This window comes from Paramisgurnus dabryanus, chromosome 24, assembly GCF_030506205.2.
Source record: "Paramisgurnus dabryanus chromosome 24, PD_genome_1.1, whole genome shotgun sequence".
NCBI classification, from domain to species: Eukaryota; Metazoa; Chordata; class Actinopteri; order Cypriniformes; family Cobitidae; genus Paramisgurnus; species Paramisgurnus dabryanus.
The window spans coordinates 3,376,903-3,396,811 of NC_133360.1; the positions used below are offsets into that span (position 1 = coordinate 3,376,903).

Below are 19,909 nucleotides of genomic sequence, written 5' to 3' on the forward strand. Positions count from 1 at the left end.
ATTATGAGGGAAAACGTGCTTGTGCTATTGCTATTGAAGCAAAAAGAAATGTTTTGGCCTGTGATTATAGGCAACTTTAGTGTGTGTGCGTGAGAATGATTACCTTGATTAGTTCATTACTAAAAATAAACCCACATTATACTCAAACTTACAGATTCATGGTACATTTATTTCATGCTTTAACAGTTGACTTCAACAGTAACATTTTCAGCATTTTAGCTGAAACATTGTCTCTTGATAAATGGCTGTATACAGTCCTGCATCACTACAGTAAAAGTTCATCATCTCATGACTCCTGCATACACCACAGCATCCATCACTGGAGGTCTCTGAACACATGTTGATCAGTGAGATTGTGTTTTTAAATGTATTTTTGCATGAAAACTAGCTAATGACATTGTCTTCAATTGTTAATAATCTCATGTCAGTTTATATTTATGTTACTTTAATTTGTATGAATAAAGAAGTTGAACATACAAGTAACAATTACAATGAATGGTTGGATATGTAACACTTCACAGAGTCATCCTCAGCTTTAAAGTAAATCAATAACAAAGCCATTTGGATGTATTGTTTAAATAGAAGACAGTTTTTATGATCTCACCGTTTCCTGTGCTTGTGTTTTATTGAATGCTAGATATGTGTAAGTGGCCTCATCTTGAACTGTTTTAATTATAAGACACATGAAAATACATTATTGAGTTATATCACACATAAAGGCAATGTTTTACAGTCATATTAGTTTTCACTTGCCATGTTCTGTGTTTTTTCGCTTCCTGCAGATGCAGAAGATCAGAACTGAAGCCACAATCATCAGACATCCAACAGTACAACAGATCAGAACAGGGATGTAGCCGGAGGACTCTAAGACCAACAAATATAGTGCATGTATGTATATAACAATATTACTGCCATTCAACAGTAAAAAATACCAAAACTCAGTAAACCTTCACTTACCATAGACGGTAACATTGAAACTTTTTGAGTTATTCTGCTTGTTGCTGATGATCATTTGATAAAGTCCAGAGTGATCAGTTCTGATGTTTGTGATGGTGAGATCTCCAGTCTGATTATTTAACTGCAGTTTGTCTTTGAATCTCCCACCAAGAACATTATCATATATTGCGAAATCTTTGGCCGCTCTATTGATTCTTGCTATGAGAGAACTTTGAAGTCCAAACCTCCACAGTATCACATCATCTGCCTGTAGTTTAATATCACTGTGTAGAGTAACAGAATCTCCCTCTATCACTGACACTGACTTCACTTCATCTGGATCAGCAGATATAGCTGCAGGCATAAATATAAACGTGAAGAAGCATTTTTCAGACTTTGAATAAATGTATTAACAAATAAAACAAATTTTGGGCTTTGGAAATTAGATCTTCAAACAAAAGCAATGAAAGAAGAAGACACATGCAAATTCGGAAACGTGTATATTTTACACTCTTGTTACATTTACAAAATAAAATTCACATCCAGCTAGAGATTCTGATGAGTCCAATTCCGTTTCTTTATTGATGTCAGAATTTAAGTTTTTTTTTTTAAAGATTTTTCAACAAAAATATCATCTTAACAGAGAAACACAACTTAACTTTCAGATCTTCTTTAACAGGACATTTAATAATATTTCATTATATAAGATTAAAGACATGGATCCAATTTTACATCTGTGAATTAAAGCAAGTGCTCCTTCAGACTGATCAAGCTAAAAATAAAATAAACATAAAGAAAAACTTTATAACTCTTTATAACAAATTAAAATGTATAACTTACCAGTCAGGCCACAGAAGCACAAACAGAGATGAACCCACATGAGAAACATTTTCTTTAGGGGTCTGATGGAGTCCCTTGAAACACAAATCTATTATTTTATTATTAGGCTACATGAAGGGGAACAGTGATTAATATGAGACTTTAAAAATGTTTCGAAACGGAGTACTGAAACCTGTTTTTTACCACTTGATTTCAGTGCGTTCGATCTGTACCACTGAATCCTAACAAACGGATTCGGATCAGAAGCTTCGAATCACCTAAACCAATTGCTTCGAAAAATGATTCACTGTTTAGAAAAGCTTGAATTGCCTGCATATAACGCCACCTGCTGATGAAATTTTTTTTATAATTAACATCCCAGTGTAAACATTTGACACTTTTTGGAAAATGTATTTTTTATTATTTAAGTCATTTAGTGAAAGTCTATTCTGAGCGCAAACTGAATATTAACACTCTATATTCCCTTTTAATTATAAACATGTTTGTCATTAAATCTGTCTATTAACAAAATGTAGTCAACATGGTCTCAGTAACAAGGATGAATGTTTAATGAACTTGCATAATTAAACTGACCCGAGTTTACATAAAAACTAAACACTGGGCATTTGTCAACAACTGTCCCTTAGAGGTGAATTATCGAATTTTCGAAACAGTTATGACGCAATGAAGCCTCGTTTTGCTAAAATCACGTGACTTGACCAGTTTGAAACACGCTCTGAACCACTGATTCGAATCAAAAGATTCGTAAATGCTTCGATGCTTTCTAAAGCAGCTTTGAAATCGCCCACCATGGGTTTAGTTTGTCATATGCGGCAGTGATGTCGATTAACATTACTGATAACTCAACACCTTACAAAAATGATACAAACAAAATGAAGACACTTGGTTTAATCTGTATTTTGTCACTGGTCATGAATCGTAAGAAGACTTTGGTGTCAAGTTCTTTAATTTAATTTTAAACATTTAAAAAATTGGCATCAGTAAAGAATTTGTGATATATATTATATAAGCTTTTAGTATGGCAGTTTAAGCGAGAAATGTAACTGTTTTTTTTTGTGGTAAAAGTAGTAACCATGTTGTTTTCATAAATTAATTACTGTTAGCAAAACCATTTTTTAAATAATGTGTAATGTACAGTGTAGATTCTCCAAGGATTTTAAGAGATGAAATACATATTAAGATTACCAGATTTTTCAAATACAAAACGGGGACATGCCCTAGTTCAATAGTTAAAATATCATAAAAATTCATAAAAAATATTATTTTGACTTAAAGGGGTCAAATTATGAGATTTTTTTAATGTGTAAAATAAGTCTTTGGTGACCCCAGAGTACGCATGTGAAGCTTTAGCTCAAAATATCATATAGATATTTTATTATAGCATGTTAAAATTACCACTTGGAGGAGCAAAATGTGCCATTTCCTTTAAAATGCAAATGAGCTGATGAAATGCAAACACTGATCACCATAATGATGGTTTGTTAAAATTGAAAATCAATTGTGCTCTTAATAATTGTTTCTCTCTGCACTAAACGGCAGTGCCGTCGTTGGAAAGTGCAGATTTCTGACCCTTCTCACATTTTATTTAATTTCTTGCAGATATACAGAACCAGGGGAGATAAATTCACTTTGATACACAACACCACCTACCGTAAGTAAATTTTATGTGATTGTTTTCTACATAAAATCATACATAATGTAAAGAACATTCTGTGAAAATATAACCCTGATATCTTTTATATTAAAATAAATATAAGTCATGACAAAGATTGAAATGAAAGTAAAAACAATGAGTGAAATCAAACTTGGATGACTTTGAGACTTTAACCTGAATTTCACAGCTGGGTCACATTTCCCTTTTTTTTCAAATTTTTTTAAATTATTGACTTATTCCTCCTTTGATTTTTTTGTGTTACTGTTGTGCGAGATAAATGTGGTATTTTTTAAAAAGAAATCTGTCAACAAATTAAATACAAATGCCCACAATATCCAAGATGTAATTCCATTATTTTTTAATGGTTTTGCTCTAAACTGTCTTTGGTATCGTTCTTGTCTTGTCTCAGCCCCTCAATGTCTTGTTCTTGTTTTGGTCTCGGTTTAGGTGGTTTCGACTACAACACTGTGTGAGAGTCATGGCTTTTAGGGTAATAATGTTGCACCTTTTTTTGAAAACTCCAAAAAGCACATCCATCCAAAATAAAATGCACTTTAATATGCTTTTCACAAAACATATCTTTTTTAAAAGCTGCTTAATTCAAAACCAGAATTAGCAAGAATTACAAAAATTAACCCATAAGACTTTAATGGGTAAAAACAGTAAATGTCATGTGATGTAAGCATTGTAAAAAGCTCACATAAGAAATGAAGATCAGAGAAGTGCACACTGAAAACCAATAAATAAATGTAATTAATGTTAAAATGAAATCGAAATGAAAAACTGTCATATTTAGGGGAATATTTTTGCCTCTATCTTGTGATATATATAAATTATATAAGTACATTTATTTACCGTTTTTTTTTTCCTTGATTAATGTTTAATCTTTTAGGCAATTTGTAAATGTGTACTACACTGTGCCATTTACTGCTTAAATCATTTAAGAAAAATGCACAAAAAATGTGAAATGTGTTATCAATTATGAATAACTTAGAAAATGACTTTGTTTTAATGTAATGAACTTGCTACTTAAATCACAAGCAGCTGCATGTGTTTGTAAGTGAACTTTATCTCTTCACCACCAGATGTCTGTAATTTAAACTGATTCAGAAAGTTTGATCTGTCCATAGTTGGTTATATTGATCAGAGTTGTAATAAAATCTTCATGTGGAGGTTTGAGAGGTCAGACATCTTCATCAGTCTTCCTCAGTTTGTGTCTGTAGTCTCGGTCTTTGATCAAAGTCAATCATCATCATGACTTACGACTCCTGCATACACCACATCATCCATCTCTGAAGCTGTCTGAACACAACAAACAATCAATAACAATTAGATCAAATTAGTACAAATCTATACAATTTCTGATATTGATAAATGAGATTCAGTGTGATTTTTATTTGTTTATGTTTGCATGAAATCTAGCTAAAGACATTGTGATACTTATGTCAGTTAATAGTTATGTTACTTAATAAAAAGTTAAACATATTAGTAACACTCAAAGTGAATAATTAAAGAGATATCTAACACTTCGCAGAGTCATCATCAGCTTTAAACTAAACCAATAACAAAGACATTTATATGTATTGTTTCTAATAAAGTCGTGAATGATCTCACCTCTTCATGTGCTTGTTTTTTTTTGAATGCTAGATCTGAGTAAGTGATCTCCTCTTCAACTGTGTTAACAATAAGCAACATGAAAATACATTATTGGGTTGTATCACACATACATGCATTATGGTACAGTAAATTTGCAGTTTTGTTTACCCTGTTGTTTTGTGTGTTTGTATTTCCTGAAAATGCGGAAGATCAGAACTAAAGCAACAATCATCAGACATCCAACAGTAAAACTGATCAGAACAGGGATGTAGCTGGGGGACCCTAAGACCAAACAAATAGTGCGTGTATGCATATAACAGTATTACTGCCATTCAACAGAAAAATTACAAAACTCAAATAAATCTCCACTTACCATAGACAGTAACATTGACTCTGACTCTGTATGAGATATTCTGCTTGCCACTGATGGTTACATTATAAACTCCAGAGTCTTCAGTATTGATGTTTGTGATGGTGAGATCTCCAGTCTGATCATTCACCTGCAGTCTGCCTCTGAATCTCCCATCAAGAACATCATCATATATTGAGATCTCTTTAGACACTGCATTTATTCTTGCTGTAAGAGAATTTTGAAGTCCAAATCTCCACACTACCAGATCATCTTTCTGTAGTTTAATATGAGTGTGTAGAGTAACAGAATCTCCCTCTATCACAAACACTGACACTGACTTCACTTCATCACCAAACGCACCTGAACACACAAATATACAGATAGAGAACTCAAGGATGTGTATTTTAGACTTTGAATAAATGTATTAACAAATAAAAAAAGACTTAAAATTACACATTTTCGGCTTCGGAAATTAGATCTTCAAACAAAAGCAATGAAAGAAGAAGACACATGCAAAACTCAGAGATCTGTGAATTCGTACGTAAAGTTCATATTTTACACTCTTGTTACATTTACAAAATAAAATTTACGTCCAGTTAGAGATTCTGATGAGTCAATTTTTTATTGATCTCAGAATTGAAGTTTATTATAGTTTTAACAAAAATATCATCATCTTAACAGAGTAACATAACTTAACTTCTATATTTTCTTTAACAGGACATAAATAATATAATAATATTTCTTTATATGAGATTACAGACATGGATCCAATTTTACATCTGTGAATTAAAGCAAATTTGTCTTCATTTTATTTTTATTTTTTTATTTACCCTTTATTTTACCAGGTGATGTCCCATTGAGATATTCAAATCTCTTTTGAAAGGGAGCCCTGGAGCAACAATTACACAAATTACACAGAATCACAGAAACGGACACAACAGACAATACAAATTTACAGCATATAAAACTATTTAAAACACAAAGGGGTCATTAAACATGTACATTGTTCAAATTTATAACATTTAAGTAATTGTTTAAAATGTTCAAGTGAAATAAAATCAGAAAGCTTTAAATCTTTTTGGAGCAAATTCCAACACCAAGAAGCAGCATAACTAAAAGCAGTCTTACCAAGTTCAGTTGTTTTACGTGGGATTTTTAACGCCAAAATATTAATGGAGCGGAGATTGTAAACGGAATGATTCCAGGTCAACAGACTGTTAAGAAAACTGGGTAAATTACCGTTAATAGCTTTGTAACTAAAAATATGCCAATGGAACCATCTTTGCAAACCTAAAAAGCTAAAACCAGTTGCCTCATAGAGACGACAATGATGAGTACATGACTTGGCGTTAGTAATGAACCGTAATGCACCATGCTAAACTGTGTCTTCATACTGATCAAACTAAAAATAAAATAAACATAAACACTTTATAACTCCTAAAACAAAAATTAAAACGTTTATAACTTACCAGTCCGACCACAGAAGCACAAACAGAGATAAACGCACACGAGAAACATTTTCTTCAACACTCGACACAGTGATGCTATCAAGAAGAGTTGTGTGGAGATAAGTTCAGATGTCTGTCTTATACGGTTATATAAGATAAGCTGTAAGTATTGTGCAGAAATAACACAACTGATGATGTGCATGAGCTTACGTGTCAAGATCGCACTTCTAGATTTGCGCAGCAGATTTTATCTCACAGATTCAGTTGAGCTGTTTGCTGTTTATCAAGCTGTGCAACCCTGTATCACAAAATTATGTACCTATAGTCAGATAATTTTGTGTTTTCCGTGACACCAACACGTTTTTCCGCCTTTTTGCATGAACATGTTTTTCTGTTTACGTGTCACTGTCACGTATTTGTTACTCAACAGTTTTGTCCTATTTTCAAACCATTGATGCTTCGGTTTAGAGTTAGAGTTGGGTTTGGGTAAGGATGTAATTTTATGTAAATCTAACCTTAAACCTAAGCATCAATGGTTTAAAAATAGGACAAAAACAGTTGAGTAACAAATACGTGACAGTGACACATAAACAGAAATGCGTGACATGTTCACGCAAAAAGGCGGAAAAACGTGTCGGGGTTAGGGAAAACACTCAGTTTATTTCATTTCCCCAATTGATGTTTAATCTTGAGGTGATATGCTTTATGTGTAGAGTATGTCACATCTACTGCTTAAATAATTTAAAATTCACTGTTAAATGTGTTATAATTAATGAATTATTTATAAAATGAATTTCATTGGTTGAATGTAACAAACTGTTTCTGTTACAGCATGAGCTGTGTTGTAAACCTTTTTAGTGAAGACCAGGAGACTTGGATTTCCTCGAGCAGTAGTCTTTATTGCAGAAAGTGATCTTAAAATCAGAGTATAGGGAGCTACAGTCACCAATTCTGACTACATTGAGTGCCCTACTTTAAACAAAACATTGAAAAGAAGTAATAATGACTTAAATAATTTTCCCACAGCTGTAATATAAACCGTATATAAAGCCTTATTCAGAAAGTTTGATCTGTCCATCAGTATAGTTGATGTTATATTAATCAGTGTTGTATTAAAATCTTATTGTTCCTCATGTGGAGGTTTGAGAGGTCAGATGTCTTCCTCAGTCTTTATCAGTTTGTGTCAGTAGTCTCTGTCTTTGATCACAGTCAATCATCATCTTGACTTACTACTCCTGCACCACATCATCAGGGCCGCATTAACACTGTAAGGGGCCCCTGGGCTTTACCTTTTTGTGGGGCCCTTCATCCACCACAATTGCAACCTACATTCACGCAATCTTTATAATCACTAAGTGCAAGTTGTCAGGCTTTTATTTTTCTGGAATAAATGCAATAACAAAATATTTAAACCATATCAGAATGCCCACAATATACACAAATATCACTGCATAACATATGCACATAGTCCTAGCTAGAGGTGACCCGAATAATCTAAGATTCGATGCTTTGACAGGAGAAGCCTGATTTGACTACTGCACAGTCTTCGCAGATGTGTTATAAAATGAGAATCATTTAATTTTTGCTGTATAAGAGTGCACATTATCTGATTTCACAACAGCTTTCTCCAAATATAAAAACATATACAGCATATTATGATAATACTTAATAATATGTGAAAAAGTAGCTTTCAATAAATATTTTTAAAGTCTGTGAATAGCCTAAATCCAGTGACAGGGCTACACGTTCTGCAAAGTCTCTTTGTTTCTGCAATTAAAAAGACAAAACTGCCAGTTCTATACTTTCATTATTTTAATAATTTCTTTGTTTTTATTTAATTTATAGATTATTCAGTGTTATCTGATTAAACTATTTGTGGCTTGTGTTTTATTCCCCTGCGCATTTAGGCATTTTGCCCCCATATTCTGCACCTTATTGATTCTGACTTAATTTATTTTTTATTAATTAAAGGTAAATTCTGATCTAATTTAAGTTCTGTAAGTTTTGGATTGCTTTCCGTTGTGTCGATATTGCGCTGTTTAATGCTGTCACGTTCAATTTAGCCGAACGCGCTAGGTGCTCTGCGTGATCATATTTAGGCGTTCATCAAACTAAACATCAAAAAACAGATTTTTTCGACAAGTATAAATTTTAAAATGTATTTAAAAATGTTTGGTTAACTTGTCGAAAGTTGAGCTAAAACAAGTAAGCCGTTTTTTTTTTCAGTGATGACACCAAAAATATCTCCACCGAATACGACACAATTGTCTCTCTTGTGATTTGTCGGTGTTAACGTTCAAATGATAGAAAAGAGATTCCTGAAACAAATGTTATTAGAAACATCAGGTGTTTCAAGTGAATACAGAGGTTATCAAAGTAAAAGTAAGCAATCAGATATTTCTGTCCAAAATAATAAAGCATATATAGTGTCTATAAAATCATTAATTTCAGTGTTTTCTGGTTATAAATGAACGTTTTGGATTTGTATATAAAGCTTGTTTTTTATAATTTACAGTAACAAATTATATATAATTTCTCGTCTTTTATTTCCTTGCCATGCTAAATCTCAAAATGAAATAAGATCGCTGAACTTAGCCGTGGCTTCCGAGGAAGAATCTAATTTGTTATTTATTAGATTTAGTTATCAAAAATGTTTTGTGTAATATCTTTGTGTGCTGTTCTGTACATCTTGGCTTTAAAATGTTACGAGGAATCATTTAATGAATATTTATATACACGTTTTCTTTCATAAAAACGCGTCCTCAGTTTCGTCTTTGTTCATCACTTGAAAGGCACTTGTGGTCACTTTATCAGAAAGCTGTCCGTGTGTTGCCTTCAGAAATGCAATAATGGATATTTCAGACAGAAATTTTAAAAAGCTCACTAACGATTGCAGCCCAGCTAACAGAAAAAAGTTCTAAGAACGTTCCCTGAAAGTTCCCAAGGTTTCCAACGTTCTGCCAACGGAAAAAGTGTCCAGTTTTCTTGACGTTCTAAGAACGTTTTTCTGTTGTCACTACGAATGTTACATTTTACCATTTTTAAACGTTATGACAATGTCATGTTTTAAAGTTCACACAATGTTTAAAACAACAACTGTATTATATTGACTTGTTTGACTATTATGTAAATGATAGAGAAACATTGCATTTTATTATTTTATAAAACATTATTTCTGAATGTTCAGTAAATATATTGCTGTAGAAAACACAATTCACTTATTAGGTTTATATGTTGATGTTTTGTTTCATTTTAAGTCACCATTATTGTGATTAGTGTTTGTTTTAGTTGGACTCTTGACTTTTTGCTTGTTAGTTTTTCCCTGGTTGTGTTACCTTTGTGTTAATATACCACATTTGTTAAGAACATGTAAAGTTAATAGTGTAATTCTGTGGAAGTTGGTACAAAATGGTAAAGATCACTACCTAATTTATTTACTAATCAAAAGTGTATTTTCTGTCAATGATGTAAATGAGATCCAGCACTTTCACAGCAGTTTGTCATTAAGGAGTTTTAGAAACTTTGGACAAAAAATATCTGCTGTATAATTGGGACACACAAACCTCAAGAATCAGATTATGAATCTCAACCAATTAGATAAAATTAGTACGATATTAGTACGAAATCGATATGATATTTTGATAAACGAGTTTCTATTGGTTTTTTAATTTATGTTTGAATGAATGATCTCACAGTTTCATGTGCTTGTGTTTCATTGACTATTTGATCTGTGTAATTGATCTCCTCTTTACCGATCTGAACTGTTTGAACAATTATATAATAGACACATGAAAGTACATTATTGGTTTATATTAGACATGAATGCTTTTTATTACAGTTATATTAGCAGTAGTTTTCACTTGCCCCGTTGTTCTGTGTTTTTTCGTTTCCTGCAGATGCAGCAGATCAGAACTAAAGCCAAAATCATCAGACATCCAACAGCACAACAAATAAGAATGAGGGTGTATCTGGAGAATCCTAAGACCAAACAAATATAGTGCACGTATGTATATCATATACTCACACTCTCTGTCTAAACAAACATTCATCTCTTAATACAAGTGTACCTAAATTTTCCTTTTATCTGAATTTATGCGCATTAATAAAGTCTTATCTGATGATCCTTGAAGAGTCATAGTAAGATAAATGTGTAACAAGCATTCAACAGTGAAAATCCACTCACCATATACATTGACTCTGTATAATAAGGTATTCTGTTTGCCGCTGATGATTATTTTATAATCTCCAGAGTGATTAGTTGTGATGTTTGTGATGGTGAGATCTCCAGTCTGATTATTCACCTGCAGTCTGTCTCTGAATCTCCCATCAAGAACATCATCAAATATTGCGATATCTTTGGCCACTCCGTTGATTCTTGCTATAAGAGTCTTGTTAAGTCCAAACTTCCACAGTATCAGATCATCTGTCTGTAGTTTAATGTCGGTGTGTAGCGTCACAGAATCTCCCTCATACACTGACACTGACTTCACTTCATCACCAAACACACCTGCACACACAAACAGAGACAAAGTAACTTGACAAAACATATTTTGCACCTTGTATAAATGTTGAGAAATTGATTTTTTAAAGACTTAAAACAACAGCATTGAAGTAGAGGACACACGCAAAGATCTGTGAATTCAGACTTTTGAATATTTTTCACTCTGGTTATTTACATATTAAATCAAATATAAAAATCATACCAACGTCCATTTTAATTTCTTTATTGATGACAGAATTAAAGTTTCACAGTAATAAGATCATCTTAGAAGAGAAACACAATTTAACTTCCAGATCTTTTTTAACAGAACATTAAGGTAAATAATATAATGACATGAGATCACAGACATTGATTCAATCTTACATCTGTGAGTTAAACTAAAAATAAAAAAACATAAACATAATCTTTATAACTCTTAAAATATGTATAACTTACCAGTCAGACCACAATAGCAAAAAAGGAGATAAACACACATGAGAAACATTTTCTTCAGCACTCGACACAGTGATGCTATCAAGAAATGTTAGTAGAGATAAGTTCAGTTGTCTGTATCATTCGGTTATATACGATAAGCTGAGTAGGCTATTGTGCAGAAATAACACAACTGTGTGCTCTGATAAAGTGAGCTTGGGTGTCGAGATCGTTTTTTGAGATTTGTGCAGCAGGTTTTTCCTCAGATTCAATTATTATATATATACATACACTGTTTATGTATACTTTATACATATTGAAAAAACAAAAAACGAAAAAAAACGTCAGGTTTCACCTCGTGCACAAAGGTTTTGGATTAGCATGAGAGGATGTATATTTTACGTGTTTAATATCTTATCTGAAAAGAAACATCAAGGAATAGTTTCATTTAGCTTATCAAACGAAAAATTTAATTCTGCAAATTTTTTTCACCACAGAAAAATACTTATTTATTTACTTCAGTAAAACTGTTAGCGCTTTAACAACTTTTAACAGGTGCCAAAGCTCAGAGGATTGTATTTAATTTACATGCGGCAGCTCCCAGTATGCGCCCGCATGAGGCGTGAGAAAGAGAGTTAAGTGAGTTTTTAAAGTCAGTCTGAAGAGAAAGATTATGTTTTATCATTTATTTACTAATTCTACCTACACTGTTACGTGCAAAACCTGCAACGAAATTCACATATACAGTATGATATTTATTTGTGGTTTACATGACTACACAGATCTAAAAAAATCTTATATATATAGTCTTACATTATTTACTTTGTAATTATGTTAGCAATTTTTTTATTTGAAATTACAAGGTTAACATTTTTGGTGTAAAATCAATTTCTCTTCAGTGATCTGGCTCCAAACTGCACTTTTCAGAATTCCTTTTTATTACTTTTCAAAGGGTCAAAGTTCAGTATCCATGGAAACACAACTCTGCGTGGTCAAGTTACATTTCGTGAACTCTAGGGGTGATACTTCATTTCTATTCAAATTATGATCGTTTTATTGTTTTAATTACGAAGTATCGTTAAGATACTTCAAATGGTAATACCTAAAAAGTTTGTTTGTTTTAAAGTGAAAAATACTTGAAGTAAAACATTTAAGTTGAAATAATTGAGTTACATTTTTTGGTGTCGAATTGAAGTATTTTTTGTTGATCCATTTTCCACTTTTTACAGTGTAATAAACTTGTTCTGTTACAGCAAGTGTCTGTAAGTGTAAGTAAATTCAACCGTGCATTTCTATTGGTGTATAAAGTTCAATCTTCCTCAGGTGGAGGTTTCCAAGGCCATCTTCATCATCAGTTTTCATCAGTTTCTATGTCACCATCAAAGATCTTTGATCACAGTCGATCAAGGTCTTATGACTTTTGTATACACCACATCATCCCTCACTGGAGCTCTCTGCACACAACAAACAACATTTAATAAAATCAGATCAAATTATTACAAATCAAAATTGATATATCTATTGATAATATTATATATTATCTATTGTGTTTTTAAATTCATGTTACTTCAATTTCTATAAATAAAGATGTCAAACATACTTGTAACAATCAAAAATGGAATATCTACTTCGAGTCATTCTCAGCTTTAAAGTAAATCAACAAAAAAAGCCATTTGGATCTATTGTTTGTATGCAAGACAGTCTCAATGATCTTACCGTTTTATGTGGTTGTGTTCTATTGAATGTTATGAATGAGTATGTATAATTGTCCCCCTCTTCACCATTCTGAGCTGTTTTAACAATTATATATTAGACACATAAAAGCACATCATTGGATATCAATCATCAGACATGAATGCTTTACATTACAGTGATATTAGCAGTAGTTTTCACTTGCCCTGTTGTTCTGGGTTTTTTCGTTTCCTGCAGATGCAGCAGATCAGAACTGAAGCTAAAATTATCAGACATCCAACAGCAGCACAATAGATCAGAATGAATTTGTAGCGCAATAACATGGATAAACCTACAGTAAGACCAAACAAATAGTGCATGTATGTATATATTAGTATTACTGTCATTCAACACCAAAAATACCAAAACTCAATAAACCTCCACTTACCATAGACAGTAACATTGACTCTGTATGAGATCTTCTGTTTGCCGCTGATGATCATTTGATAAAGTCCAATGTGTTGAGTTGTGATGTTTGTGATGGTGAGATCTCCAGTCTGATCATTCACCTGCAGTCTGTCTCTGAATCTCCCATCAAGATCATCATCATATATTGAGATCTTATTAGCCACTCCATTGATTGTAGCTATGAGAGAATTTTCAGGTCCAAATCTCCACAGTATCTGACTCTGTATTTTAATAATATCAGTGTATAGAGTAACAGAATCTCCCTCCATCACTGACACTGACTTCACTTCATCACCAAACACACCTGAAAATACAAATATACAGACAGAACTAGACGTTGAATAAATGTATTGAGAAACAAAAAACCTGAAAGACTAAAATTACAAATTTTGGATTTTTTATATATTTTACATATTCAATCTAAAATAAAAGTCATGCCAAAGTCCATTTCAATTTCTTTATTGATGACAGAATTGAAGTTCTTTAGAGTTTCACAGAAATCTTAGCAAAGAAAGACAAATAGCTTCCAGATCTTCTTTAACAGGACATTTAGATAAATAATATAATATTATTTGATTATATGAGATCACAGACCTGAATCCAATTTTATATCTGTCAATTAAAACAAGTGCGTCTTTAGACTGATCAACCTTAAAATGAAATAAAGGAAGAAAAACTTTATAACAAAAATTCAAACTTTATTAACTTACCAGTCAGACCACAGAAGCACAAACAGAAATAAACACACGCGAGAAACATTTTCTTCAACACTCGACACAGTGATGCTATCAAGAAGAGTTGTGTAAAGATAAGTTCAGATGTCTGTATCATTGGGTTATATAAGATAAGCTGTAAGTATTGTGCAGAAATAACACAACTGTGTGCTGTGAGCTTGCGTGTCAAGATCGTACTTCAAGATGTTTGCAGCAGTTTTTTTCTCACAGATTCATTGCTGTTTGCTGTTTTATTACTTTATTCATCTGTATTCATCTCACTCTCTGTACTATAGATCTTATTTCAAAAGTACAATACGTTACACTGTAAAAGGTTAAATTTGGATCTACTTAAACAAATGACTTCAATTTGTAACATTAAAAAATATAAAATAAAGAAATTTTAGGATGATTTTTAATTATTAAAATTGGTAGCACCTAAAAATGTAAGCTTTTACAACTTAGAGTGACAAACAAAACTTTAAGTGAAAAAATATGTTTAGATGCTACCAATTGAAGTCATTTAAGTTAATTAAACTTTAACTTTTACAGTGTAGTTTAACTCAAGAGTTTGCAGTGTCTCCTGACTCTTTCTAAACTAAATGCACACCTTAAAAAGTGTTTGTATTAAGCTCTGTCACAAGCAATACTTTTGTAGTATCTTATCACTGACCTGTAAACTCCACAATACCATATAGTCTCTTATTTTGTTACATGTTTCAGGATGGATGCTTATGTGCATTTTTTATGAGTCCTGCATGTGTTTATATTGTGTCCTATTTTTCAGGTTACCTTGAGAATCTGGTTCTGCAAAGTCACTTATTTCAATTTATATGTGTATATACATATCTATATATGTGTGTATAAACATTGATGTTTTTGAGGGTGTGTGGTTGAAGGCACGGGGGTGGTCCAAACTCAGCAGATTTATCTTTACACAACTTTTGTTGATAGCATCACTATTGAGTGACTATCAGACCCCTGAAGTGTTGAAGAAAATGTTTCTCATGTTTGTTTATCTCAGTTTGTGCTTCTGCGGTCTAGCTGGTAAGTTATAAACATGTTTTATGATTTTATAGTTTACTGTAATAAATTATCCACATTTTCATTCAGTAAGAAGATTTGCAAATAAGCAAATCCTAAACATTCAGAGGTCTGTGTGTTTATTTTTCCATTGTGTTGATGTCATGTCTTCTAATAACTGATTTTAAAGGCCAAAGGTTTCCAATTGTTTAACTACTTGTTAACTATGTTTTCTCAAGTTCTGTGTCAATTTCTCTCTGTTTGTGTGTGCAGGTGTGTTTGGTGATGAAGTGAAGTCAGTGTCAGTGATGGAGGGAGATTCTGTTACTCTACACACTCATATTAAACTACAGAGAGATGATCTGGTAGTTTGGAGGTTTGGACCTGAAAATTCTCTCATAGCAAGAATCAATGAAGTGGCCAAAGATATCTCAGTATATGCTGATGTTCTTGCTGGGAGATTCAGAGACAGACTGCAGGTGGATAATCAGAATGGAGATCTCATCATCACAAACATCACAACTCAACACACTGGACTTTATAATATGATCATCAGCGGCAAGCAGCTCTCATACAGATTCAGTGTTACTGTCTATGGTGAGTAAAGATTTAGGTCAGTGAAGGACAAAATCAAATTTTTCTGAAACCCAAGCGACAATGATTTAAAAATAGATGGGAAAAAACAATGAGAAAACAAAAAATTACAAAAACGAAAAAGGACGTTGTCCTCTGAACACAAAAAAATATTTATAGAAATTTGTGCTGATTGACTCGAAAAGACACTCATGCCTCATTGGCATGGAAAAAAGCAAAAATTGTTTCCATGAACATAAATAATAAATTAATATATAACTATGATAAAACTATGGCCTTAGACGGTAAACAAATTTGTTCAGCTCTTTTCCTCGATTTATCAAAGGCTTTTGACACAGTTGATCATGGCATCTTATTAAAAAGACTTGCCACTGTTGGACTTTATGATTCTGCCATAAATTGGTTTTCTAACTTTCTATCAGGTGGAACACAGTCTGTGGTCTTGAAAGACTGTATGTCATCTGTCCCATCAGTTTTAAAGGGTGTCCCTCAGGGATCAGTTTTAGGACCTATTTTATTTTCGCTATACATAAATAATATTTGTGATAACATTCCACACATTAAATATCATCTCTATGCAGATGATACTGTTATTTGTTGCTTTGCTTCATCAGCTTCGCAAGCTCTTAAATGTCTACAGTCAGCATTCAACACCGTTCAGTATCACCTGTGTGAACTTAAGCTGGTTTTAAATATAGACCAAATTAATGATGTTTTCGACCTCTAAAGCTGAGCCAAAATTTTTTCCTGAAATTCTATCATTGCAAGAACCTAAAATTGAATATGTAATGAGTTATAAATACTTGGGCATTGTATTTGATAGTCAGTTAAGCTTTAAAGTACATATTGATAAATTAATTTTCAAACTTAAAACTTGGCTTTTATTACAGAAACAGAACTTTATTTTCATTTAATGCTAGAAAATATCTGGTATCTGCAACATTTCTACCTTTGTTGGATTATGCAGATATACTTTATATGAATGCCCCAACACAATATTTAAAAAACTTGATACAGTTTTCCATAGTGCCTTGCGTTTTATTATTGGGTGTAGCTATCAAACGCATCACTGCATTTTATATGAGAAGGCAGAGTTACCATCCTTGTATACTCTAAGAAGTTTTAAAATATGCTCTTTTTCCAGCTCCCCTAGAGTTAAACATTTGATTTTTAGGAAAATAGGATATCGAAACTCTTTGGTGACAAACTGCTCTAGTGGACTAGAGCTGTGAAAATTCGTATATGGAGCTAGATTGGGCATCTTTTGTGCAAATAAAAAACCTAGTGCACGCGACCGCTCATGTAGGACACTCCAAATTAACTAACGTAAAGTATAAGACAAAATTCATGTGTGCACGCACGTGTTGTGAATTAGGCAGAAATGAGGATGAGGCTGTTATTTTAGTTTTATTCTGTAAAGTCAAGATAAAGACTTGTTTCTAATTTTAACTTCTACTAAGCTTTTATATTTAAGATCTTTCTTATTTGTCAATCCTTATCTCTGTGTCTGCAGGTGTGTTTGGTGTTGAAGTGAAGTCAGTGTCAGTGATGGATGGAGATTCTGTTACTTTATACACTGATATTACTGAAATACAGAGTAAAGATCTGATACTGTGGATGTTTGGACCTGAAAATTCTCTCATAGCAAAAATCAATGGAGTGGCCAAAGATATCTCAATATCGGATGATGTTCTTGATAGGAGATTCAGAGACAGACTGCAGGTGAATGATCAGACTGGAGATCTCACCATCACGGACATCACAACTCAACACAATGGACTTTATCATATGATTATCGGGGGCAAACAGAAGATCTCACACAGATTTAACGTTACTGTTTATGGTGAGTAAAGATTTAGAAAAACTTTACTGGAAATAAACAAAGATGCATTGTATTATTCCAACTAGATTTGTTGCACTGTTGTGTTCTGAGACGTGTCCGAGTGCTTTTTCGTCTTTACTGAATTTGGCTACATTTTTAATCTGACATCATTTGACACCATGATGCAGCGGTGGCAAAAATTACAATGGTGTTTAAGTGGAGAAATCCAACTTAACTTGATCATCTTGTTCAGGCTTGATCATCAAAGTATTTTTTTATCTAAGTGTTTGCAAACTTTAGTCTTTTCTTATAAACAGTTTGTCAGTGAAATCAAAATGATGTTAATCATCTTAATAGCACTACATTTGTCTATTTCATTAACATGTTAAAAACTTAATCAAGATGAATCGTGTAAAATAAATGTATGTACTTATTTGTAATATTATTAAACATTTCTTGAAGCAAATTTAAATTAATATATTTAAATACAAATATAATTGTAATGTCTTCATGATTCATGAATGTATGGTGTCACATGCTGCTGTGAATGTACCGTTGCCGGCTTTCTATTGGCTGATTCAGAGGTTAAGGGCGGTCATTTTAGGTTCAAATCATTGTAATCCTCAGTTTGCAGCACCTGAGAATGAGTCTTACACTTTACTGAAAGTTGCTTTCAGCCTCTTTATAAATGTCTCCTATTCTCAGACTGGTCCTATCCTTACTAAAAAATGTTTGACACTTAAGTCATAGCTTAAGACTATTCTTAAGAGCATTTCTGAGAAGTTTTATACATACGGGCCCAGCTCTCTTAAATAATTTAGGAGCTGAGACCTAGTCTTAACACTTAGGAGGCTTTATAAATCAAACTTATTCTTAAGTCTAAGAATAAGAGTAAAATGACATCATTCTTAGATTTTTGACACATTTAAGACTAAAATTTTACTTTATACATACGTGCCCTGATTTCTGCATCTGTTTTATTTTTCCATTCTGTTGTTTTTAAGTTTATGTCATGTATTACAACAACTGATTTTAAAAGCCAAAGGTTTCTTATTGTTTATACAGAAACATAATAGTAGTTCATCTTAAATTTAAAATGTATCTGTTTATGCAGGTGTGTTTGGTGATAAAGTGAAGTCAGTATCAGTGATGGAGGGATATTCTGTTACTCTACAAAGTAATACACAGGAAAATCCCCAGTGTTAAATTAACTCTACCAGTGTTAAATCAACACTATTTGGTGTTTATATAATCCACACCAAGATCGGTGTTAAAAAAGACTGGTGTTAAAAATATAACTCTGAATCAGTGTTAAACTTAATGAGATAATGAAGTGATGATTAAGACATTAATGGTGAACACCTGCTGGTCATTCAAATCAATTACATTTTGGACATTTTCCTGTCTCTATATTTTTATTTTGATGACTCGTTTTCTGGAGAAAATACTAAAATAATAAAGACAAATTATTAAATGCAATAAATGAATACTGTTGGGTGTATGCCTCCAAAAGCTTTCACGCTTGCCTCTCTATCAGCATCTCTGTTTGAAAATAAAAAGATAACTTGCTGAGTTATTTTCTAATTGGATAAGTTTTACTTCTAAACAGCTGTCAGAACAAAATACAAGTGCTCAACTATTCCAGCATCCACACGTGTGATTTAGTAGACAAATCTTCTTTCTGACGCGATGTCTCACAAGTCAAATAGACATTTATCACAAAATGTATCACATTAAATCTTAACTTTGTGTTTGTTATGAGTTCATTTGAAGTCACCATTATTGTGATTAGTGTTTCCTTTAGTTAGGCATTTGTCCCTTGACCTCCACTGATCTAACTCTCCTCTTTTAGCAATAGCAACAATGTTTTAGTAAAACCA

The 19,909-nt window shown here is 32.5% G+C and overlaps 1 protein-coding gene and 1 long non-coding RNA gene across 2 annotated transcripts; one reads left to right on the plus strand and one right to left on the minus strand.

Moving 5' to 3' along the window:
* Positions 1-12,085: 12,085 nt before the first annotated feature.
* On the minus strand, positions 12,086-13,978 carry LOC141281629 (uncharacterized). Its single transcript, XR_012335998.1, has 4 exons — positions 13,858-13,978; positions 13,636-13,761; positions 13,455-13,528; positions 12,086-13,192 (listed from the first exon to the last, which is right to left on the minus strand). It is a non-coding gene; the product is annotated as an uncharacterized lncRNA (long non-coding RNA).
* Positions 13,979-15,521: 1,543 nt separating this feature from the next.
* LOC135721275 (uncharacterized) lies at positions 15,522-19,235 on the plus strand. The gene is made up of 4 exons (XM_065243468.1): positions 15,522-15,637; positions 15,887-16,210; positions 17,721-18,050; positions 19,144-19,235. Exons 1-4 carry the CDS (start codon positions 15,589-15,591, stop codon positions 19,233-19,235), a joined length of 795 nt encoding a protein of 264 aa, XP_065099540.1. The 5' UTR covers positions 15,522-15,588.
* Positions 19,236-19,909: the final 674 nt, after the last annotated feature.

Excerpts from the sequence above, each read along its gene's own strand:
- LOC135721275 (XM_065243468.1), top strand. The coding sequence starts at position 15,589 with ATGTTTCTCATGTTTGTTTATCTCAGTTTGTGCTTCTGCGGTCTAGCT. Across the intron at positions 15,638-15,886 it reads GTGCTTCTGCGGTCTAGCTG|GTGTGTTTGGTGATGAAGTG; the intron begins GTAAGTTATAAA and ends TTGTGTGTGCAG. Across the intron at positions 16,211-17,720 it reads ATTCAGTGTTACTGTCTATG|GTGTGTTTGGTGTTGAAGTG; the intron begins GTGAGTAAAGAT and ends CTGTGTCTGCAG.